The sequence below is a fragment of the Vidua macroura genome, chromosome 1 (genome assembly GCF_024509145.1).
Source record: "Vidua macroura isolate BioBank_ID:100142 chromosome 1, ASM2450914v1, whole genome shotgun sequence".
Taxonomy (NCBI): Eukaryota; Metazoa; Chordata; class Aves; order Passeriformes; family Viduidae; genus Vidua; species Vidua macroura.
Window position 1 is genome coordinate 49,586,053 of NC_071571.1, and position 19,325 is coordinate 49,605,377.

General features: G+C 37.9%; 1 protein-coding gene across 1 annotated transcript in view; it reads left to right on the forward strand.

Moving 5' to 3' along the window:
- Positions 1 to 19,325, forward strand: part of SUSD5 (sushi domain containing 5) — a 42,452-nt gene that overhangs the window by 15,415 nt on the left and 7,712 nt on the right. The window contains exons 3-4 of the mRNA XM_053981166.1: positions 6,755 to 6,873; positions 15,119 to 15,307. Of these exons, the coding sequence (XP_053837141.1) occupies positions 6,755 to 6,873; positions 15,119 to 15,307 (308 nt within the window). The remainder of the gene's footprint in view (positions 1 to 6,754; positions 6,874 to 15,118; positions 15,308 to 19,325) is intronic.

Below are 19,325 nucleotides of genomic sequence, written 5' to 3' on the forward strand. Positions count from 1 at the left end.
CCTTTCCTCTGAGAATGGAGCTGCTTTGTAAATTAATAGCATTCAGAAAATATTTTTGTATTTTTTTAAACCTTTTGGTAACTAATCAGTAACCTCTGTTACTGGATTTACTGGATTAAACCGGAGCCTGTAAAATGAAATTGGGCAAAACCACCTTTCTAGTGATGTTTGACATGTCATTGAGCACCCAACTTAGTCCAGGCCAGGAAGCAACACGATTCTCCTTTGCATGCACTAAGAACACTCAAATTATATGTACCTAGTGATATTAGAATAAAATGGCTATATAAAATCTTTCATACTAGGCTACAGTATGAAAGCCTGCATGAATGGGCCATATTTATTTAATGAACAGAGGCCTTACTATTTCAGTAGTCATATGTACAATTTTAAGCACAAAAGGCTGCATTTTAGTGTATATTTTTAAGAATCTAAAGGATATTGGTTCTGCCTTGGTAAGACCTCCTTTTGACATTTCCAGTGGCAGTATTGCTGTTGGAATGTCTTCATGTCACACTTAGCAGCTGCTTTCTTTGGGACACTTCCAGCCAAAATTAGCCTCTATAGTTCCCAGGCCATGGACTTTCCAAAGCCCACCTGCACTCCCCTTCATGACTTTTCAGGGAAATTTTCCTCCCTTTGGTAATCATGAACATGTCATTTATATTTTATTCCTCATCAGAGCCAGTTTTGTAATTTGCAGTTTCCCAAAATACAGAGGGGAAAGACTAAGAATAAAAATCCCCTAGTTTGGCTCCCAGACTACTGTTGGTATTTTTCTCTTACCTAGTTACTGAAACACAAACAGTAAAGCTGACCCATAAAAAAAAAAATAGCACAATGTGTTAAAGATTTATCTTGATTAAGAAAAGTGATGAAGTTTTTAACTTTCTAATTAGGGGAAGGTTTCTTATAGTGTGTTATCAACTAGACTTTCACAGTGCCTCAACAAACGCATTGTTCCTGATGTTCTTCTGAGCTGAATATTTTGCAAACTCATACTACTATGAATCAATGTCATAAGACCATTCTGACTCAGTTCAGTGAATTTATTGACTAAGACTACAAAACCTAAAATCAACTGGTGGATAAAGTAGCAACTACAAAAAATGTCCCACCTACTGTTTTCTGTGCTGATGGATCACGCTTTATCATATAAACTCATCTGTCAAACCCATATGTTTTAACTTGGGCTCACTGAAACATTTTCAAGTATTACAAAATTGCCTTGTAATTTTCTTAGAAAGCAAAATTATCAGTGGATCCTACTATAAAAAGTTGTAATTTATATAAAAATACTATGTCTTTATGAAAAAATCCTTTGTTATACATACATATATACATAAAATTTATGACATTAACTATAATTGCAACAGTTCAAGCCTATCATTATCATATATTCATTAATACATATTATATTATGGCATATTATGGCATATTGTAAAACAAGTACTACTCATGCCAGCTTTTCTGCTATTTCCATCTTTGAGAGTGGAGCAAAATATACCAGTTACTCATTCATTACATAATACATTAGAAAAAAATTTAAGCAGCACAAGAGTAAGCAGAAGACTTCTGGGAAGTCTGGTAAATACCTTACTGTGCCACATATTAGAATTTCTCCATGTGTGTGCACATGATATCTGCAATATCTGAGTCATGGCACAGGAAAACAGTGATCAGATTGGCCAAGCTCTGATCTTTTTCCAAGGTGGGTACAGAAGAAGGACTGTTAAATGTTCTTAGTTGGCTGAATCATATTATACAGCAGGAGTTGAGCTGAGGTTCAACACAGTGCAGAATCCCTGGTCTCCTGTTTTCTCTTTTGGGAGGAGAAGAGGCACCATGAAGCAGTTTGTCCTTCCAAGCTGGGTAGCAGTAGACTAAGAAGATTCTCAGTAGTTTGTCAAGGAAACAAAGGAGACACCTTTAGGCACCTTCCAATTTTTCATCAGAGAGCAGAGGCTGTTGTCAACACCACCAGCCACATCTTTATCTTACTCGATAATATGTGGTACGTTCATGGTCTATGGTGATAGTGTTTCTGATTGGTTTTTATGCTGAGATTGTGAGTTCATGGCCATGTAAGAGTAATTTTCAGGGATACACAGATGTTTCAGGCAGATGTGGATCACAGACAATTGTTATGGGTGATATGCTGTCCGAACTCAGTATGTTTCTTCTGAGCACGTCTGCCTTCATCAGAAATCTCCACAGAAGGAAAATGAAATCAAATCTGTTTCTTAACTAAAGGGCACAAAATCAAGCATTACACTGCTCTGAGCATCCAATGACATTATATGCTGAGTAATGAGCTTAAGTTCAATTAGGGCATGCAAGTATCCATAAATAGAATTAAACGTACATGACTACATTATTCTGAACAGCTGTGTAGGTGGATGTATCCATTAAAAAGTATAAAGTCTGTGACATTGTTCTGGTTCGAAAGCAAAACCAGTGAGAGACTCCAAGTCAGAAATACAATTTATTGGGAAAAGGGAAAACAAAAGACAAAAATACACACAATGATACAAAAGAAAGACCACTGGCAAAGTCAGAATACAACCTGACACCCGCTTTGGCCAGTGTGCTGGTAGCAGTCCAAATTGGAGTGGCTGCAGTCCTCTTGGAGTGGCAGATGTGGTTGCTGTGTCTTCTTGGAAACCTGTGGAAAGGCTGCTTTTCTGTCTAGAAATTCCTGGATTTATCCAGGTGGGAATGCCTAGATTCTCCCCCTGGGCGGAGCATCTCACAATGGGCTGATGTTATTTTGAGTCACAAGGTGTGTTCTTAATCACCTGTTAAACAGAACTGGAGAGTGTTATCTCTGAGTCCTGAGGCGAGACATTGATGGGCCTATTAACAGGAGATAAGGAAAACTGTCCAGATGCAACTGCTACTGGGATGGTAATAGGAAACATCTTGGTGCTCAGTCTTGGACAGACATTTTCTCAGCCATGATACATGCTCCAGGGCAATAATTCAATACAGCCAAGAAACAAACCAGGCAGCAACACCTCTCAGCAGGATGCTGGAAAGAGTAGGACAGCTGTACAATTTTTTGTCTCTTATTTTGGCACAGCTGTGCTGCTGAAGAAATTTCAAGATATGGTCAATTCTGAATTGGTATCTGTTTTTCAGTCATGAAAATTGTAACAAACTTAAAAGCATTACACTCCACCTTTTAGAACTGCGACAAAAGTGTACCTGTGTTTTTAAGTTCTAATTATAGATTAAAAGCTAACAATTTAGGATGTAGGGGAACCCTCAAGAACTCAGAAAATTAATGCGTATTTTAGACATATCTGAAATCCTACTGACTGCAAAGAGACTATTTCTATGCCATGGCATTGCAGATCTGATTGACCTGCTACTGAGAAATGCCAAGCACTCTTGAAGCTCTAGTCATCAGCAACAATAACAGCTTACTGTAGGTGTTTAAAGCTTGCAGGTCTGAGCTTGAGATGGAAACTGTCAGAGAAGAAGGAATGAAAGAGATTAAAAAGATATTTTCTTTCTTCAGTTTTTTAGTATCACAGAATCATTAAGGTATGAAAAGACATCTGAGATAAGTCCAGTCATTGACCCAGCACTGTGTCTTGTGTACAAGGCAAGATTTCTTTCATTTCAGAAGAATTGCATTAGGATGCTTGCATTTTTAATCAGATAAATTTTAATATGACAAAAATCCAAATTAAAGTCCTAAGTAGCAGATATATGTAAATACACGTAAAAGATCTTCCATTTAAAGCCTTTCTTTACGTATAATGTTGAAACTATACACAAGGTACACCTTTCTAAGTTTGGTCACACTGGATATCAGTTGAGAAAGGTTCTTAAAATGAATTAGCTAATTGCTAAAATCTATCAACTACAAACTTGTAATTTATTGTACAATATTTAAAAAAAAAAAGGTGAGAAAAACTAGCACTTTAAATATGAGATATTACTCATGAGCCAGGTATCCTGTTTTGGTGATGACCTCGTTGCACTAACGATGTGTCACCCACAGATAACTTTGTAGCCTGATGAAGAACTGATAAAGAAATTACAGTGTTTTGGGTAGAAGCAAAATACATAAACATAGAAACTGGAATTAGAAATTAGAAAATTCAAGATAAGCATTTCAAAAGTGGCTTCCAAGTCTCAGGAATTTTAGTCTTTGATAGAACATAGAAATGAGTGTGGGCTGATTTTCAGAGACCAGAATTTTGTGATGGTAACAGTCTTCGAAACTAATTTGTTTTTTCTTTTCTTTTCTTTTCTTTTCTTTTCTTTTCTTTTCTTTTCTTTTCTTTTCTTTTCTTTTCTTTTCTTTTCTTTTCTTTTCTTTCTTCTTTTCTTTTCTTTTCTTTTCTTTTCTTTTCTTTTCTTTTCTTTTCTTTTCTTTTCTTTTCTTTTCTTTTTCTCTTCTCTTCTCTTCTCTTCTCTTCTCTTCTCTTCTCTTCTCTTCTCTTCTCTTCTCTTCTCTTCTCTTCTCTTCTCTTCTCTTCTCTTCTCTTCTCTTCTCTTCTCTTCTCTTCTCTTCTCTTCTCTTCTCTTCTCTTCTCTTCTCTTCTCTTCTCTTCTCTTCTCTTCTCTTCTCTTCTCTTCTCTTCTCTTCTCTTCTCTTCTCTTCTCTTCTCTTCTCTTCTCTTCCTTCCCTTCCCTTCCCTTCCCTTCCCTTCCCTTCCCTTCCCTTCCCTTCCCTTCCCTTCCCTTCCCTTCCCTTCCCTTCCCTTCCCTTCCCTTCCCTTCCCTTCCCTTCCCTTCCCTTCCCTTCCCTTCCCTTCCCTTCCCTTCCCTTCCCTTCCCTTCCCTTCCCTTTTCCTCTTTGTCTTTTCTTGTCTTTTTTTCTTTTCTTTTTTCTTTTTTTTTTTTGAGAGAGAGTGAGCCTGAAGCCTAAAATTTTAGGCTAAATTACATATGAAAAGCACATTTTTTTTTCAGTCATATCATTATCTGTCTACTTAGTGTTGCAAGACATGACTGATCTGGATATCTAAGCAACTGAGTAATTATTGGAAGGATTAAGGTTGGTGAGCTAATTTTTGAAGGGAAGCATAAGTGTATCATTCTCTTAGACCTTGTAAGACACAGTGGAACAATATGTCAATATTATATACATAGAGAAAATTTCTAATTGATGTCCTGATCCTCTCAGTCATCTGAACTAATTTTGACAGATCAAGCTGCTTTTGTCTAAGTGCTTAATTACTGACTTAGAGGTCTCAGACTTTAAATCCATTACATTCTGAGACAACTGAATTTAAAAGTTGTGGGGACAATATTGTCCTTAAAAGGGGACTTTTTGGAAGGGATTTTATTTTTTCCCTCAAAAAATCAAGTGGAGCTTTCTTTACAAAGGAAACAAATTTGGTTTTAAATCGTAAAGGGGCTTTCAGCAGGGAATGATATCATGTGGTTTTCCAGAGGAGAAGTGTGGTAGGAACGATTCTGGTGCATATGTGTGACCACCACCATACAGCTTGTTTCATGTTGCTTTTGTTTGTTTATATTAAAAGAACATTAAAGTTGCATATTTAGCTACTCGAAAGCTAACACATGCCCAAATGAAAATAGTCTGTACAACCATAATTCAGCCTATATCTGTAAATCGTTATATAACATTTAAGTGCATCATCAAATACTGGGTTTCCACTGGATCTTTTTCACCCTCAAAGAATGAGCATTTTATTTACTTTTTTGGAGATTTTTTTGTATTATTGGATTTTATTTTATCTTATTTTATTCCTCAAATTTAGTGGAGGACTGATGGCACATTAGTTCGACCATTGCACAATACAAAATGATACATTTCCTCCACTGGAAAGATTCATTCTGTGGAAAGTGTTTTTATCTTCCTTTCACTAGAAGAGCTGACTGTGCAACACTTCTACAATCTTGCTGTCCACAAAAATATAAACCCACACCATTAATATCCAGCTGCAAAAATTTGCTCTAAAAATACTTTCCCAGCCTTTGTAACCTTCAATCTAACAGTAAAACCAATGTTTTCTACAACAAACTCTCTTCTATTGCTAGCTTTAAGCAGCCAGTACAGCTGAGAGAAGAGATAATTAGTAAACCCCTACTTCATCATCAGCATCTACAGTGCTGTAAGACCCAACACAGATCTAATACTTTTCTTCAAGCCTATCATGGGCAACAGGATGGATTAGGTACTCCTGAGTACCAGAAGAAATGGAGTTTACTCAAAAGTGTGAAATTGCTATTAAAAAAAAAAAAAAAAAAAAAAGAAAGAAAAGCTGTTTTTCTTCCAAGAACCCAAGCTGAATTTTCTAAGTTTGCCTGTGTTAGCTTTTGAGCAATATACAAATATACAACCTTAACGGTTCTTTAATGTAAATGCTAATGATTTATAAAATTTCAGATCAAATCTTGAGTTTCCTATTCATTTCTATCCAGGTACCATCGCTGGGAATATGTATTGCTGAAATGTGAGAGCAAAATATTGACTTAATTATTCTGGGTATAGGTCTGATATTTAGAAGTATTACAGAACATAATAAGATGAACATCCTTTATTGCTCCCTATGCCTTGAACTGATCTACAGCAAACATTTTTCTAATTACTTCTATTTCTCCCTTGGCTTTTTTTCATAGGTCTTCCCACACTACTACTTTACTTGCCAATGCTGAAACAGTTAAGGCTAAAGCCTGACTACTCTGATAAAAAAATCTCCAAATTTCACTTGCATGTACAACTCCAGAAGATTTCTGATTATTGTTTTCTTCTTCTTCTTTATTTTAGGACAATTATATGCAGAAAGACGGGCAGCAAACAGCAGAGCGTGAAAGCCGTTGATGTTAAAATTGAAACCAATCCCTTTGTGAATGACCAATATGGTGCTTTTTGTGTAAAGGATGAAGGTCAGCACTGATATACTTTTGAAATAATACAGTCATCACTGTCTTGCAACATTAAAAGTTTTGCCTTCAATTTTTCTGCTGCTGAGAGACAAAGGGGAATGTTAAATGATAAGTCTTTGTAGTAATCACCCACTACAAGAGGAGCTAACTGCTGCATACATTGGTTGCAGCAAATAAATTGTGTTATCTTTTGTCTTTGCTGCAGTTTAGTGAGTTCAAACAGCACAACTGATCTGGCAGAACTCATTTTGGTGCTCACAGAACATACTTTATGGAAAAGAATATATGTGGCACCAATCTAAAGGAGATGGCTGAAGCACGTCCCTTACTCAGCACTGTAGCGGAATGTAACTCAGGAAGCTGGTTTGCAGCTGCAACACACCACCCTGTTGTATATCTATCGGTATACAACATTAGTATGCAAATAACTTAATTGCCTCCATTTTAGTTTTGATTTGGTTTGGTTTGGGTGTTTTTTTTAACAAGTGTAGACCAGGCTGCTAGGGACGCTGATATATCCCAGATGATTCTGAAAACCAAATTATTTCCAATGTATGTTGATGCTTTAATTTTTCAATATTTAAGTCCCAGAACCCACAAACAAAGATAAATGCTGGAGGCAAAAAGTAAATTGTTACTGATAGGCAGGATTGCGTAAAGAAATTTGGGAACCCCTGAAACAGATTGTTGATGTCCGCAGTGAGTTTTTGCATCTGATTTCCAAGAAAAGCAGGGATAAGCTGATGGCATTTACTGAGAAACAATAAGTTCACAGCATGGGGGAGCATTCTGATAAACTGTCAGTGGCAGGAGTGGGGATGAAAATATGGTTGAAGCGAAATGTGGCAGAGGTGATGCATATTTGATGTATACCACATTGTTCTTTTTAGAAGGAATGACTTTAGCAGAGTTTTTCCATCCTCTCAAGTAACCCTTGTGATATGAACTCCAGGCTCCGTGCTGCTGTGAGCGATGCCAACTCTGTCACCCAGTTACTAATGTGCTCACACAAGCACCTTTGTGCTTTCTCCATGCTGCTCCTCACACATAGGACAAGCTCCCTGTAAACATTTGCAGAACTCTCTCATTGTCTTCCTTCAAATCTCTTTTGTCATCATCCCCCGCCACCCCGAGAAAAACCTTTCAGTGGGTTGGGACAGCTGTGAGATGCTGAAATCATTGCTCTGGCCACTATTGTTCCATTGTGCCCTTGTGCTCCCCTGTGTGTCCCCACCTGCTCCATCCGAGATGCAGCATCTCGGAAAAGGAGCTGTGTTTACCTTTGGGGTTTGGTTACTGCTCACAGTAAAGGGGCAGACAAGAGCATAACCAGACAAGGCTATGCTGGAAAGGAGTACTACATGGGACTCAGAAACTGCATGCTTTAAACTCTGGGGGAAATTCAGATCGTTTGCAAAGAATATACAAGTTATGAAGAATTTGTTTTGTAGAAGGCAGGGAATTTTCTGATGACAGAACAGGATGCACTCAAGTAGCCCTTACACGCAGAAACATTTCTGGATGACTCTAAGGTTCCCTCCTGCTTAAATATATGAAAAAATTGGAATGCAGAGCCAATGTCTGAACAGAAAGACCTAAGTGGAGTTGTGTGGCAGATCCTGGTTTGTAGCTGGTATGAAAAGAGCAAAGTCCAGAAAGGAAACACCCTTAACACTACAACAGTAACACACCAGCCAGCACAGAGCTGTTGACTGATGAAAGAACATCCTCAGGGATGTCACTTCCAGTTTTGGCAAATATTCAGTAAAAAGCAGCAAGAGTAAACCGTGCACCACAACCTCACACACAGCATATCTGTTCTGATCCTATGTACATGTGGCTAATAACTACACATCTAAGTTTGGATTAATAAGTTGTATCTTACTTGAAACATTGTGAATATTCTTTTAGTCTTAGAAAAGTGGACATAGTTTTTAATCTATACATTTGCAATTATAATATAGTCATACATAATAGTTAAGTGCAAAAGGCAAGTTGTTTTGCCCTGCTGAAAGTGATAAATCCCAGGTTTCTTACTCTGAGAGCTATATTAATTTCTTCAAGCCCTTACATTTCTTTTATATCCATCCAACTAATAATGAGCAGATAGCAGATTTCCTTCTTTGTCAGACTTGGCTGAGAAGAGCCAAAGGCTCAGACAGACTAGTAGGTTGAAAACAGACAGAGGGAACAGTCACATCAACCTCTACTTCAGAAATTAAGCTGACATTAATAACTCTTTGCAACTCTACCTTCAATTCTTAGGACTGTGCAGAATGCAACATGAAACACCATGAAAGTTCTAGTACAAACCAAAGTGACTTCCTATCCCTTGATTTATAACTAATCTTTACTCAATTAACCTTTACTATGAAAATGAGTGGAGTCAAATTCATTAAGCACACATCTCAACATGCCCTTACACTAGGGCAGTAGTCAGATGCTAGCAAGAGCTCTGGGTGTGCTTACAGCATCATGCTTTTGCAAATAAAGTCCTGAAGAGAGAGACAGTTTTTTTGGTTTGTTTCTGAAATGGATTTTAATCTGTACACACAGAAGAATCACAGAAATTGTTGAGACTGTTATCTTTTATGGGGAATTGATTCTAAGGGTTCTTTTTGACAAGGAAAGATGTAGCTGTAATGTTTTATGAATGCTCTGAGTATAGCTGCAGTTTTCACAGAACAGAGAAAAGTGTCTTCTCAGCTTCTTATAAAACACATGTTTTATGCAGCCATTAGAGTCGGCAAGACAACTCTGTACCAGCTCAGAATCTGCTGAGACCAGAAAGTTTCCCTTTTAGGCCCTGAGTGTCAAAAAATATCTAAAAATATATTAGATTCTGCCAATTCTGAAAATGCAGTATCACACATAAGTTAGATCTGGCACACAGAGTTCATAAGAAAATACTTTAAAGTATAAAGTAGGTAACGCAAGAAAACCAGAAAGCTGGAATTTTTCCTGCCTTATTTTTTTGTAATAATACATACCATTCGATTCCATATATATATATAATCCTCTTGGTTTTCTTTCTTATTTTTTTTTATTGCAGCAAAGGAAAGATCTCTTTGTTAATAACCCCCAGGTATTACTGTTTTTTTCTTTCAGTGACCCACTGTTATTTACAGGCAACAAATAAGATCTGTTCCATAAGGCTTTGATTTGCTGCCACCAGAGGAAAACTAAACAGGCAGCAGCTTGTACTAGAGTACAGCATAAATGCAAATCAAACTTTTTTAAACATGACTGCTGGCTCCAGATATCCATCAAAGCTTGATGGCTTATGTACATATTCCAGTTAGCCTTTTTCAGCAGTAAGAAAAAAAGAAATTAGTGTATTCTTTACAGTAAATTTATTCAGTGTACTTTACAAGAGCAATCAAACTGCATTTTGCTTTATGTAGTATTTGAACTATTTTTTTTGTATTTGTCATGCTTTGCTGTAGATATATATATTTTTTTTTAGCGCTCCAGCTTTATTTTTCATGGCTTTGCATATAGCTGACAATTAATTCCCACTTCTCTGGTGATGTCACTTAAACTAATAAAGTCCCACAAGCCCTGTCTGATGTAAGAGGTATTTTCTTCTGTTTTCATCCTAGCATTGGTAGAGTACAAGCAATACTAACATTGGCTATAATTGAGTTTTGATTCTTCCTACTCAGTACTTTCATCCAAACAGAAAAATCCCATAGTTTAGGGTCTCTGCAATCAAGAAGCAAAATAAACATCCTCACTCATCTCATTCGCAGGCCTGACTGTTAAGATTTGCATTTTCCAATTTCTTAATGACAAGATGACATCCTAAAAATTCCAGTGGCCCCTCTGGAAAACCTCAGCTGAATTGGACAGTTGTAATAACGGGAGATGTTTTATGTCAAAGTGGATGTCTCATGTCAGCTTTCAGAGTGTGGAGCACAGTTAAAGCAGCAATTGTGGATAATCAGATTTCAGTAAATTCCTGGTTCTGCCAGGTGATGTGGAAGCTGAAGTCTGCATCTTCTTCATGTTGATCTTTTTTTGCATTGATCTTAAGCTATCCTTTCTGTAGACAGTATTTTATCAAGACATCTCAAAAAAAAAATCTTTACAGACTAGTGGGATGCTTATAGTTCAAATAAAGGAGATGCTTCTGGTGTAATCTGGACTGGGGAGGAGAATTACTGTGTTCTTAAAATGACATGTGCCAACTGTTTGCCAGAAATCACCTGTCACAAAATCCTTTCCACATGTGTTCTGGGGTTAAAGTTACTATTCTGAGGAGATATTTTTCCTAAAAGCCAATCATGACTGAATGTGCTAACTCAATTAACAGGAGATCTCTTTAGTCCCATGTAAAAAATAGTTACTGAGTCTCTAAGAAGTCTGTGACCAGAGCTGTCACTAGCCCTAACACATCTGTGCTCAACACCCATATCTTTGCTGTGACACTTATTCCTATCCATTTACCAGATGTTGACTCTGTTCTGATTTCTGCACGTGTATATTGAGATCTTTCTTGACTGTAGTGGTGACTTTCACTCCAGGACACAATCTGTGCCAAATTACTGCTGACATGAGGATCTCCTGTGAACTTTAACTAATTTCCTTATATCTGTGCTATGCTGTCTTGCTCTGAAGCTCAATCCACCCTCTATTACTGGAGGTCAGTTATCAACATATGGAGGCCTGTTACGTGTTTGACCTCAGTGTTAACATGTAGAAAATTCTGGAAGGGTCATGATGTCCAGAAACCAATTCCAAGTGTTCAGGTTTAAGATATGATCTTGGACATAAACAGTCAGAGCATGGGACCTGCTTGATGCTCTGCTGGATGGCCTCGAGTATCAAGCAGATCCAGCTTTTTTACTGGGAACCAAGAATTGGGCTAATTTTTTAGCCAGTAGCAAGAAAATACGCAGGTTTATGGGAGGATAGATGAGGGAAAAATCAGTGCTCCAGATGGATGGAGGAGCCCAGCCCTCATCTACCCAACAGCATCCCTGCAGGCAACCTCTGTGGTCGCCTTAACAAAGAGCACTACTGTTCCTCTACATGACAAGCTGCTGCCGACACACCCTCTGTCACGCTTCGTGGCCCAGATCGGCCTCCTCTCTTCCAGCAAGAAAATGTCCTGAATGCCAGCACTGAGCACAGACTGTTGTTCCAAATAAGCCCATGCTCTTCCAGCTCCTGGTACAAAGGCTGCACACAAAAACATGAAGCCTGCCCCAGAAGTGGCTCAGTTTGATGAGTTGCTGTGCCAGTGTCACTTCTGTATGTGTGCCAGAAAGAACAGGTTTGGCAAAAGGCTGAGCAGGAATTGTCATAGCAACTGAGACTGCAGCAGGACGAGGAGCCATAAGATGCTGTAACCTGGGAAATTCTTGTACATTTTATGCAGGAGAGGACAGCAGCAAAATGGATCTAGGAACTTGAGTTTGTCTTTGCAGTGTATCAGCTTTCACTTGCGCTTGTCCGTGCTGTCGCTCAGTATGTTCTGCAGCAAAGGCATGACCTTACAAAGTCTCATGTGAGAGAGTCAAAAGTTCCCCATACAGTGTCAGTCCATGAACATCTTAAAAATCTCTGCTTTTCTTTCTGTTCATGCATCAGCCAGATCTCTCTTTCAGGAGCTCATAATTCTGTTACCAAGTCTGTTGTCAGATTTTACTTTAAAGATCCCTTCAGCTTTCTTCTTCCCTGGAAGGTTTTAATGTGCTTTTTGAATGTGTTTGCCATAGTTAACTAATGTGTTGCTTTTCTGCTTCCTCTAGCAACAGGATTAAGAAGCAAGGCTTTGTGGATAAGAACACTCTCTGATGTATAATTGTTCCATACAGCCTTGGGATCAAAACTTCCCTCAGAACAGATACACAGCTCCCATTTGTATGGATGGAAGTAGTTACATGAATAAAGTACATGAAATGCAAGGCTCGTAGCCTTCCTATGAGGCAATAAAATAATTTTTTATACCTTTCATCCACATCAATCTCTATTCATCCAGCCAGTTCACAGGAAAGGCATTAACTGCTAACTGCTCCTCACTTCCTCAGATGTAAAACCTCCATAAGATTCTATATAAACTGAGCTTTGTGTAGCCTCAAAAGCTTGTTTTTACTGTCAGTGTGTGTGTGCATAATTCCCACTAACTTCTGAAGGTGTTAGACAGTATATATATATATATATATATATATATATATATATATATATATATGTATGTCTGTGTGTCTGTGTGTGTGTACAGTACAGAGATCAGGCTTCAAAGTTTGACTTCAGTAGCATGTCCCTTATATTAGTGGTAGATATTTTTCAGCATACCCAGCTGAGAAGTGGCTAGTCAGGTCTATCAGAAAATTTCCAAAAGCCTGATCCAAATGAACTTTCACAGAGTGTTTATCATAGGATTTTCATTTCACTACAGGGTAAATGACTGGCAAAATAAATACATCATATTTCTAAATAAGCATGTATTTATTTATGCCTGAGTCAAAAGTGGGTAGATGATGGGTAGAACTGCAGCCTGAGACTCACAAGTGTTTTGCAGAACATCCTTGGCAAAAGCAGGAAAGCCTGAATTTTTGCAGAGGGGAGATTGAAAAAGCTTTTCTGTCAAGCCTATAGCTCATTGAAAACCTTGGACATTAATTGGTGTCAATGAAACCATTGCTTGCAAGAACTTGTGGTGATGATGTCCTAAAAGTAGACTCTAGCAAAATAGCAAGGGTGCTCTTTGAAGATGTTTCTCCTTCTGCATGCCTAGAAACATGGTCTTGGAGTCTTTTCAGCTTTCAAACAAAAGTCTTTTCAAGGAACATCATCTTTGCTTTACCAGCTAAGCAATCAAGTTTTTGTACCAAAGCAAACTATTTCAACAGGAGAGATCAATACTAGAACATAGATCTAGCCCCGTATTTCCTTTATCCAATATAATTACCAGAATTCATGAGCCTTTTCATTTTGGTTGGTCTGTATTTGGAGAAAAGAAGGTTTAAATCTTCAGTTACTTTGGCAAAAGAAACAGCTGCTTTTTTCTAAAACAGTCAATAAGAGTTCTAGAGCCACTGGAAAATATTCCCAGATTTGAGAAAGAATATAGAAGCGACAATTTGTACCAACACTGCAGTCTTTGCCCTTGGGTTTCTTGGTAAAATTCATGTTCTTGCATTATATTTGTTTTGTTTGTTTTGTTTTTCTGTAACCAAGAGGCACCTATTCCAAAAAGGACTGCAAAAAACATGGATGAAAAAGGGACGCAGCAAATCCCTTATGAACAGCTCTTGTCAGAGAGGAAGGTCTTTGAGGAAAGAAAATCCACAACACTCGAAAGTTCTCTAGAAAATCTTGATTTGCCTTGTTAACAGTGGCCAAGATCATTCAAACCTGAAAAAGAGAGATAAAATTCAGTTTATACTGGTGGTGGCAGCTGTCAGCTGTCAGCCTCCCTCCTCTCCACACTTCTTTAATGCAACAAAAACCAGTTTTGATCTCGCTCATAGTAATTTTTCTTCCTGGCTTCTAATGCTGTCAGCAAAAATACTATCAAACATCTTTTTGGGTTCTATACCCTAGTATAAATTTAGGTCTTCAGATTCTCATAGACAGCAGAGCTATGTTACCCCTGGGCATTCTTAAACTCATGAGCCTAAGTCACTATTTATTTTAGGGTGTCTCTACCCTGAAAAGGGAGATTTGAATATCTGGGAAGACCCCTGATTTAAGAAAGATTAGAAGATTAGATATAGTCTGAAAACGGTCTGGTGTTCACCTGGACCTCTTCTTTCTGTGAGTGTGGACTGGACCATGGCTCAGCCTCTGCTGGCTTCCTACAGTGTAGAAGAGGTCAAAGCGCCTGTCTTAAACAATTCCACAAATATTTCTGAGGTTAAGAAAAATGACTGTGTCCAAGTTGTTACATTCTAGTCCCAACCTGCCCAAGCTCTTGTTAGCTTTTGTAGAATCAGGCAGAGAAGACAGCTGTGATCTGGCATCCTGCCTGTGTTTGAAACAAAGCCCTTCTAGATGCATGACTGTCAGACGTTAATAGCATCACAGTTGCAGCATCACAGTTATAGCCCAATTTATATATTCCCAATTACAGCTGGAAATAGTTGTGAAAGGACATAAGGGCATGAAACAGATGAGATGTGCAATTTCTGTGGACATGTATAAGTTTATCTTCAGGAAAACTCTTAGCACTGCTCTTAGAACTGTATTAAAAGACTATTGTGAAGTCTTTACAAGGTCATCTCTTTTCTCCTTTCAGACAAGCCCTGTGGGGACCCGCCGTCCTTCCCCCACACCATCCTGCACGGCCACACTGGCTTTGAAATGGGGGATGAGCTTCTGTACGTCTGTGCCCAGGGCTACGTCATGGGCAACAAGGAGACGGCGTTCACGCTGCTCTGCGACAGCTGCGGGGAGTGGTACGGCCAGGTCCAGGCCTGTGTCAAAGGTGAGCTCAGCCAAAAAAGTGCATGATTTTTTTAAATTTGCCCCAATAAATAGGCAAACACTTTTTGCATCTTGCACCATGCCTCCAGGACTTTTGTCTGCAAATACAAGAGTATTTGCCCAGATATTTACTTCACTGAAAGTGGATTTTCTTACCAAATGACTTGACTCAAGAAAAGATTTTTCAAAAAAAAAACCCAAACCACAAAACCTCCAAACAAATTGTAAAATGACATTTCCTTAATTTAAACCTTCAATGAAAACCACCTTTATGTGTTAGTTAAATTCTACAGCAGTCTTTTAACTTTCCCCTTGTTTAAACATAGGCTAAACAGTACCATGAGTTCAGACGTGGATGTAATCTGAATTCTGCTTTCTCATGTTACCTTGCTCAGTGCATAATCCCACCATTTTTTCCAGTATTTAAGAATGGTCATCAGAAAATTTTAGTATTTTTTTTTTGAGAAGGCTATCACATCTTTAAAGTAAGGTTTCTGGCAAAACAGATAAATTTTAAGCAAAGGAAATGGACAGTTGTTGGGTAGCTGAGCTATCTCTATGGGCTGGAGTTAGTATATCCATTTCAGAACCTATATATTCCTTAATGTCCGAAGGCTTGCAAGGAGTTACTTTTACTCATGAATATACTATCAGGTAGTGGATAATCATTAGAAAAGGTCAAACTTGTTCTTAGTAGAAATAGGTCATGTCTGTGCACCAGGGAACCAGATTCTCAGACCCATCCAACTGGTATAGATACACAGAAAAACAAAGAATGAAAGCACCAGTGTTTTTCTGAACTGTTTCAGCTTCTAAAACTGTTTTACAAACAGCAGTTCAGATAATTATGCAAAACAATGCAGGACACAAAGGAAGAACGTGGAGGGAAAATGGAAAAAAAATAAGTATTTACATCTGATCATAGAATAGTTTGGTTGGAAAGAACCTTTAATATCATCTGATCCAATCCCCCTACAATAATCAGAGACACCTTCAACTAACTCAGTGGGTCTGAATCTCCTATAATCTGCACCAAATTGATAATTCTTTTTCCTTTACGGAGGTTAGTGGAAATGCTATCTTCATCACACACAGACATTTGGTGTATTACACCAAAATAAGAAAGGGAAAGAATCAGGCCATTTAAGTTGTCTATGTTTCACTGTTTTCTCTGGAAGAATAGTCTATTTTGGCTGTTTTGCCCAAGCCTTTCACACAGCCACAGGGGAGAGGAAAATATTTAAAAAAAAAAAATAGAAAAGCATGGCTGTAAAATCACAAACATCAACAATGAAACTTGGGAGCAGATGTGATATTGTGGATTATGATTTTTTAAAATTATTTAAATGTAGACTTCATGCTGGGGGGCTTCCTCTGATTAATGTTTTTCAAATGCTTTAAGGACATGGGACAGAAAATACAATAATTGTTCAAGTAATAATTATGTATTTAATCCTTCTGATCATAATTTTTTAAGAAAGAAGACTTTACAGAATGATTAAAATGTGTGATACTAGGTTTCATTATTTTTTAAAATGTAAGAGTCCAGTGAAAAAGAACAACAAAAAAAGAGAATTTAATTAAAAAAGAACCTGATTTAGAGTTGATGGATATTTTGGGGTCATAAGAGAGAGGAGATCAATTATTAAGTACTCCAGAAGTCAGCACACAGACTGATTTTTAAGTGCTTTAGGCAAGAGAGCCCCTTCCCTATTATGAAGGTTAATGATGGGACGTAATGGAGAATTGACATTCCTGCTGGCAGACTGGACCACGTCTGTCCTAACTGGCTGACATCAGTGGAAAGATGTTCATGCGGCCACTTCTGTGGACATTTAAGTGCTATGTTTAGAGCCTGGTAAGATGATACAGTGCCCTTGCTCTGCATCTGCGCTGGGTGAGCAACTGGGAAATGTAAAATGGTCCCGATGCTCTTACTGCAACAAAAGGGGACCATGGGAAAAAGCTCTGGTCAGAGCACTGAGAGGTATAAGGCCTGTTCCTACATCTTGCAGTGTCTCTGAGACTAGGGACAAGTCACTGTACTGCTCTTTGCAGCTTACTCCACCTAATCTCTGGAAGAGTGATGACATTTATCCAATTTCCAATAAAGCTTGCTGGGATTTGTGGATGTTACACCTTGAGTAACATTGTTCTACTTGGTAACTGCCCCATTATAATACCCAGCTGTCCAGGCAGAATATCAGACTAAACAGCAATAATTACATGCTTTTCTTGTTTGTGGAAAAGCTTCAGACTGGCTTTACATTCCCAGTTGCTCACGCAGAGGAAATATGGAGTCACAGAACTACCATCATAGCAGTGTCTAAATATAGCAGTTAAATGTTCTTTGAAGTCTCTTTGTGATCATCTTTCCTCTCTGTTTTGATCCAGTCAGAAGAGATACAGTCCATTCTGGCACCTGAGATATAAATGCACTTAGGATATAAATGTACAGCATATGGTCACAGATTTGCAAATTAAAATTTTAAAAATATGTATATAATCAAGTAGGCACATAATGCAAAATACATGGCAAAAGCTGGCTATGGGCATAGCTGAACAAAATAATTTTGGACTTATATTAACTGGATTTCAGATGCAGTAAAGTATGATGGAAATTCAAGTGGGTTCTGGATACAGTAAAGTATGATGGAAATTAGGAAAGCAGTACATTACAAATGGCTGTAATGTACATTGTGCATACCAGGTAATAGATAGTAATTTTTAATTAATATGCTTTTTAAGAAAAAACGTGACTCTGTTTCCTATAATTCCTTGTCATGAAAAGGCACTGTGTTCTAGCTGAAAACACAAGGATATTCAGCCCAATGAAGCAACCTTAAGGAGAGAATAGGGAAATACATGGATTTTGCCTTTTTTTTTTTTTTTTTAAATTTCTGTGGAGGGAATACATTTGCTTCACAAAATATATCCTGAAGAATACTGTAGTAAGGTCTGAAAGCAGATGCACATGTTCCATGCTGTGGCTGTCCTGCAAGCACAGAGACTAAACCGACAATTGCTAAATGACATTTGTTTGTTTTGTTTTGTTTTGTTTTGTTTTGTTTTGTTTTCTCAAAATAAACCATGAGCTCATATCAGAAGCATTAATACCAACACTTCAGTGGTGGGGGTCAGGGCTGGATTGCATTAGGCTGCATTCTCTAGGGTTAGCTTCCTCAAAGAGAGGGCAGATGAGATGGCTGGGAAATCATGTTCCATCTCTGCCCTAAAATGGGCTCAGAAGAATGTCACGTATCTATCCTTTTCCCTGGATTATTTGGGTTTTTCTAGCTATATGCTTGTGACAGGAGAGTCCATATCTTCTACACATCGAAAGAATCTCTCCAATGACAACACTTGGATTCACAACTAGTGTTCCAAGGTAGTCCAGGTTTTCCAGGCTGAGGACCATCCTTCTGATGTCAGTGTAAGGAGGATTTGGCTGACTTTGGCCACTTAATTTGCAGCTATCAGTCTTGTTGCCTGGCTCAATAATTCTCATTACTTCAAACATTACTTCCAGAATTTTCAAGAATTATATTGGTTCACATTCATGTGGTCTGTAAGTACGATCAGCTAGCACCATTTCTTTTTTGTTTTTTATTTTTAATGTGGGGAATCAAACAAAATGTCTCTGGCTTTTGATCTTATTGAGGAATGCTTTTTTAATGTTCATTCTGTGAGTGCAAAGGAAGAGTTGTGACATACAAATATAAGCAGCAACAAATATAATCAACAACAAATATGTCTGTGGCCTGTCAAAATAATTGTTATGACAAACTTTGGTTCCCTTTTCAGGCCTGTCACTGAGGGGTTGTATTAGATTAATGTAAAGTATTGATCTGGAATGAATGGATTCTGCCAAATGGAATAAGTTGAAAAAATTTGATGGGTTATTTATTTATATTAGCAGGCTTTCTGGAATAAAAATTATCCTCTTTCCTATAGCTATTGCAAAAGACAAAAGGCACAATTTCTGTCTAGGATACTGTGGTTGATGAGAGAAATTTGTG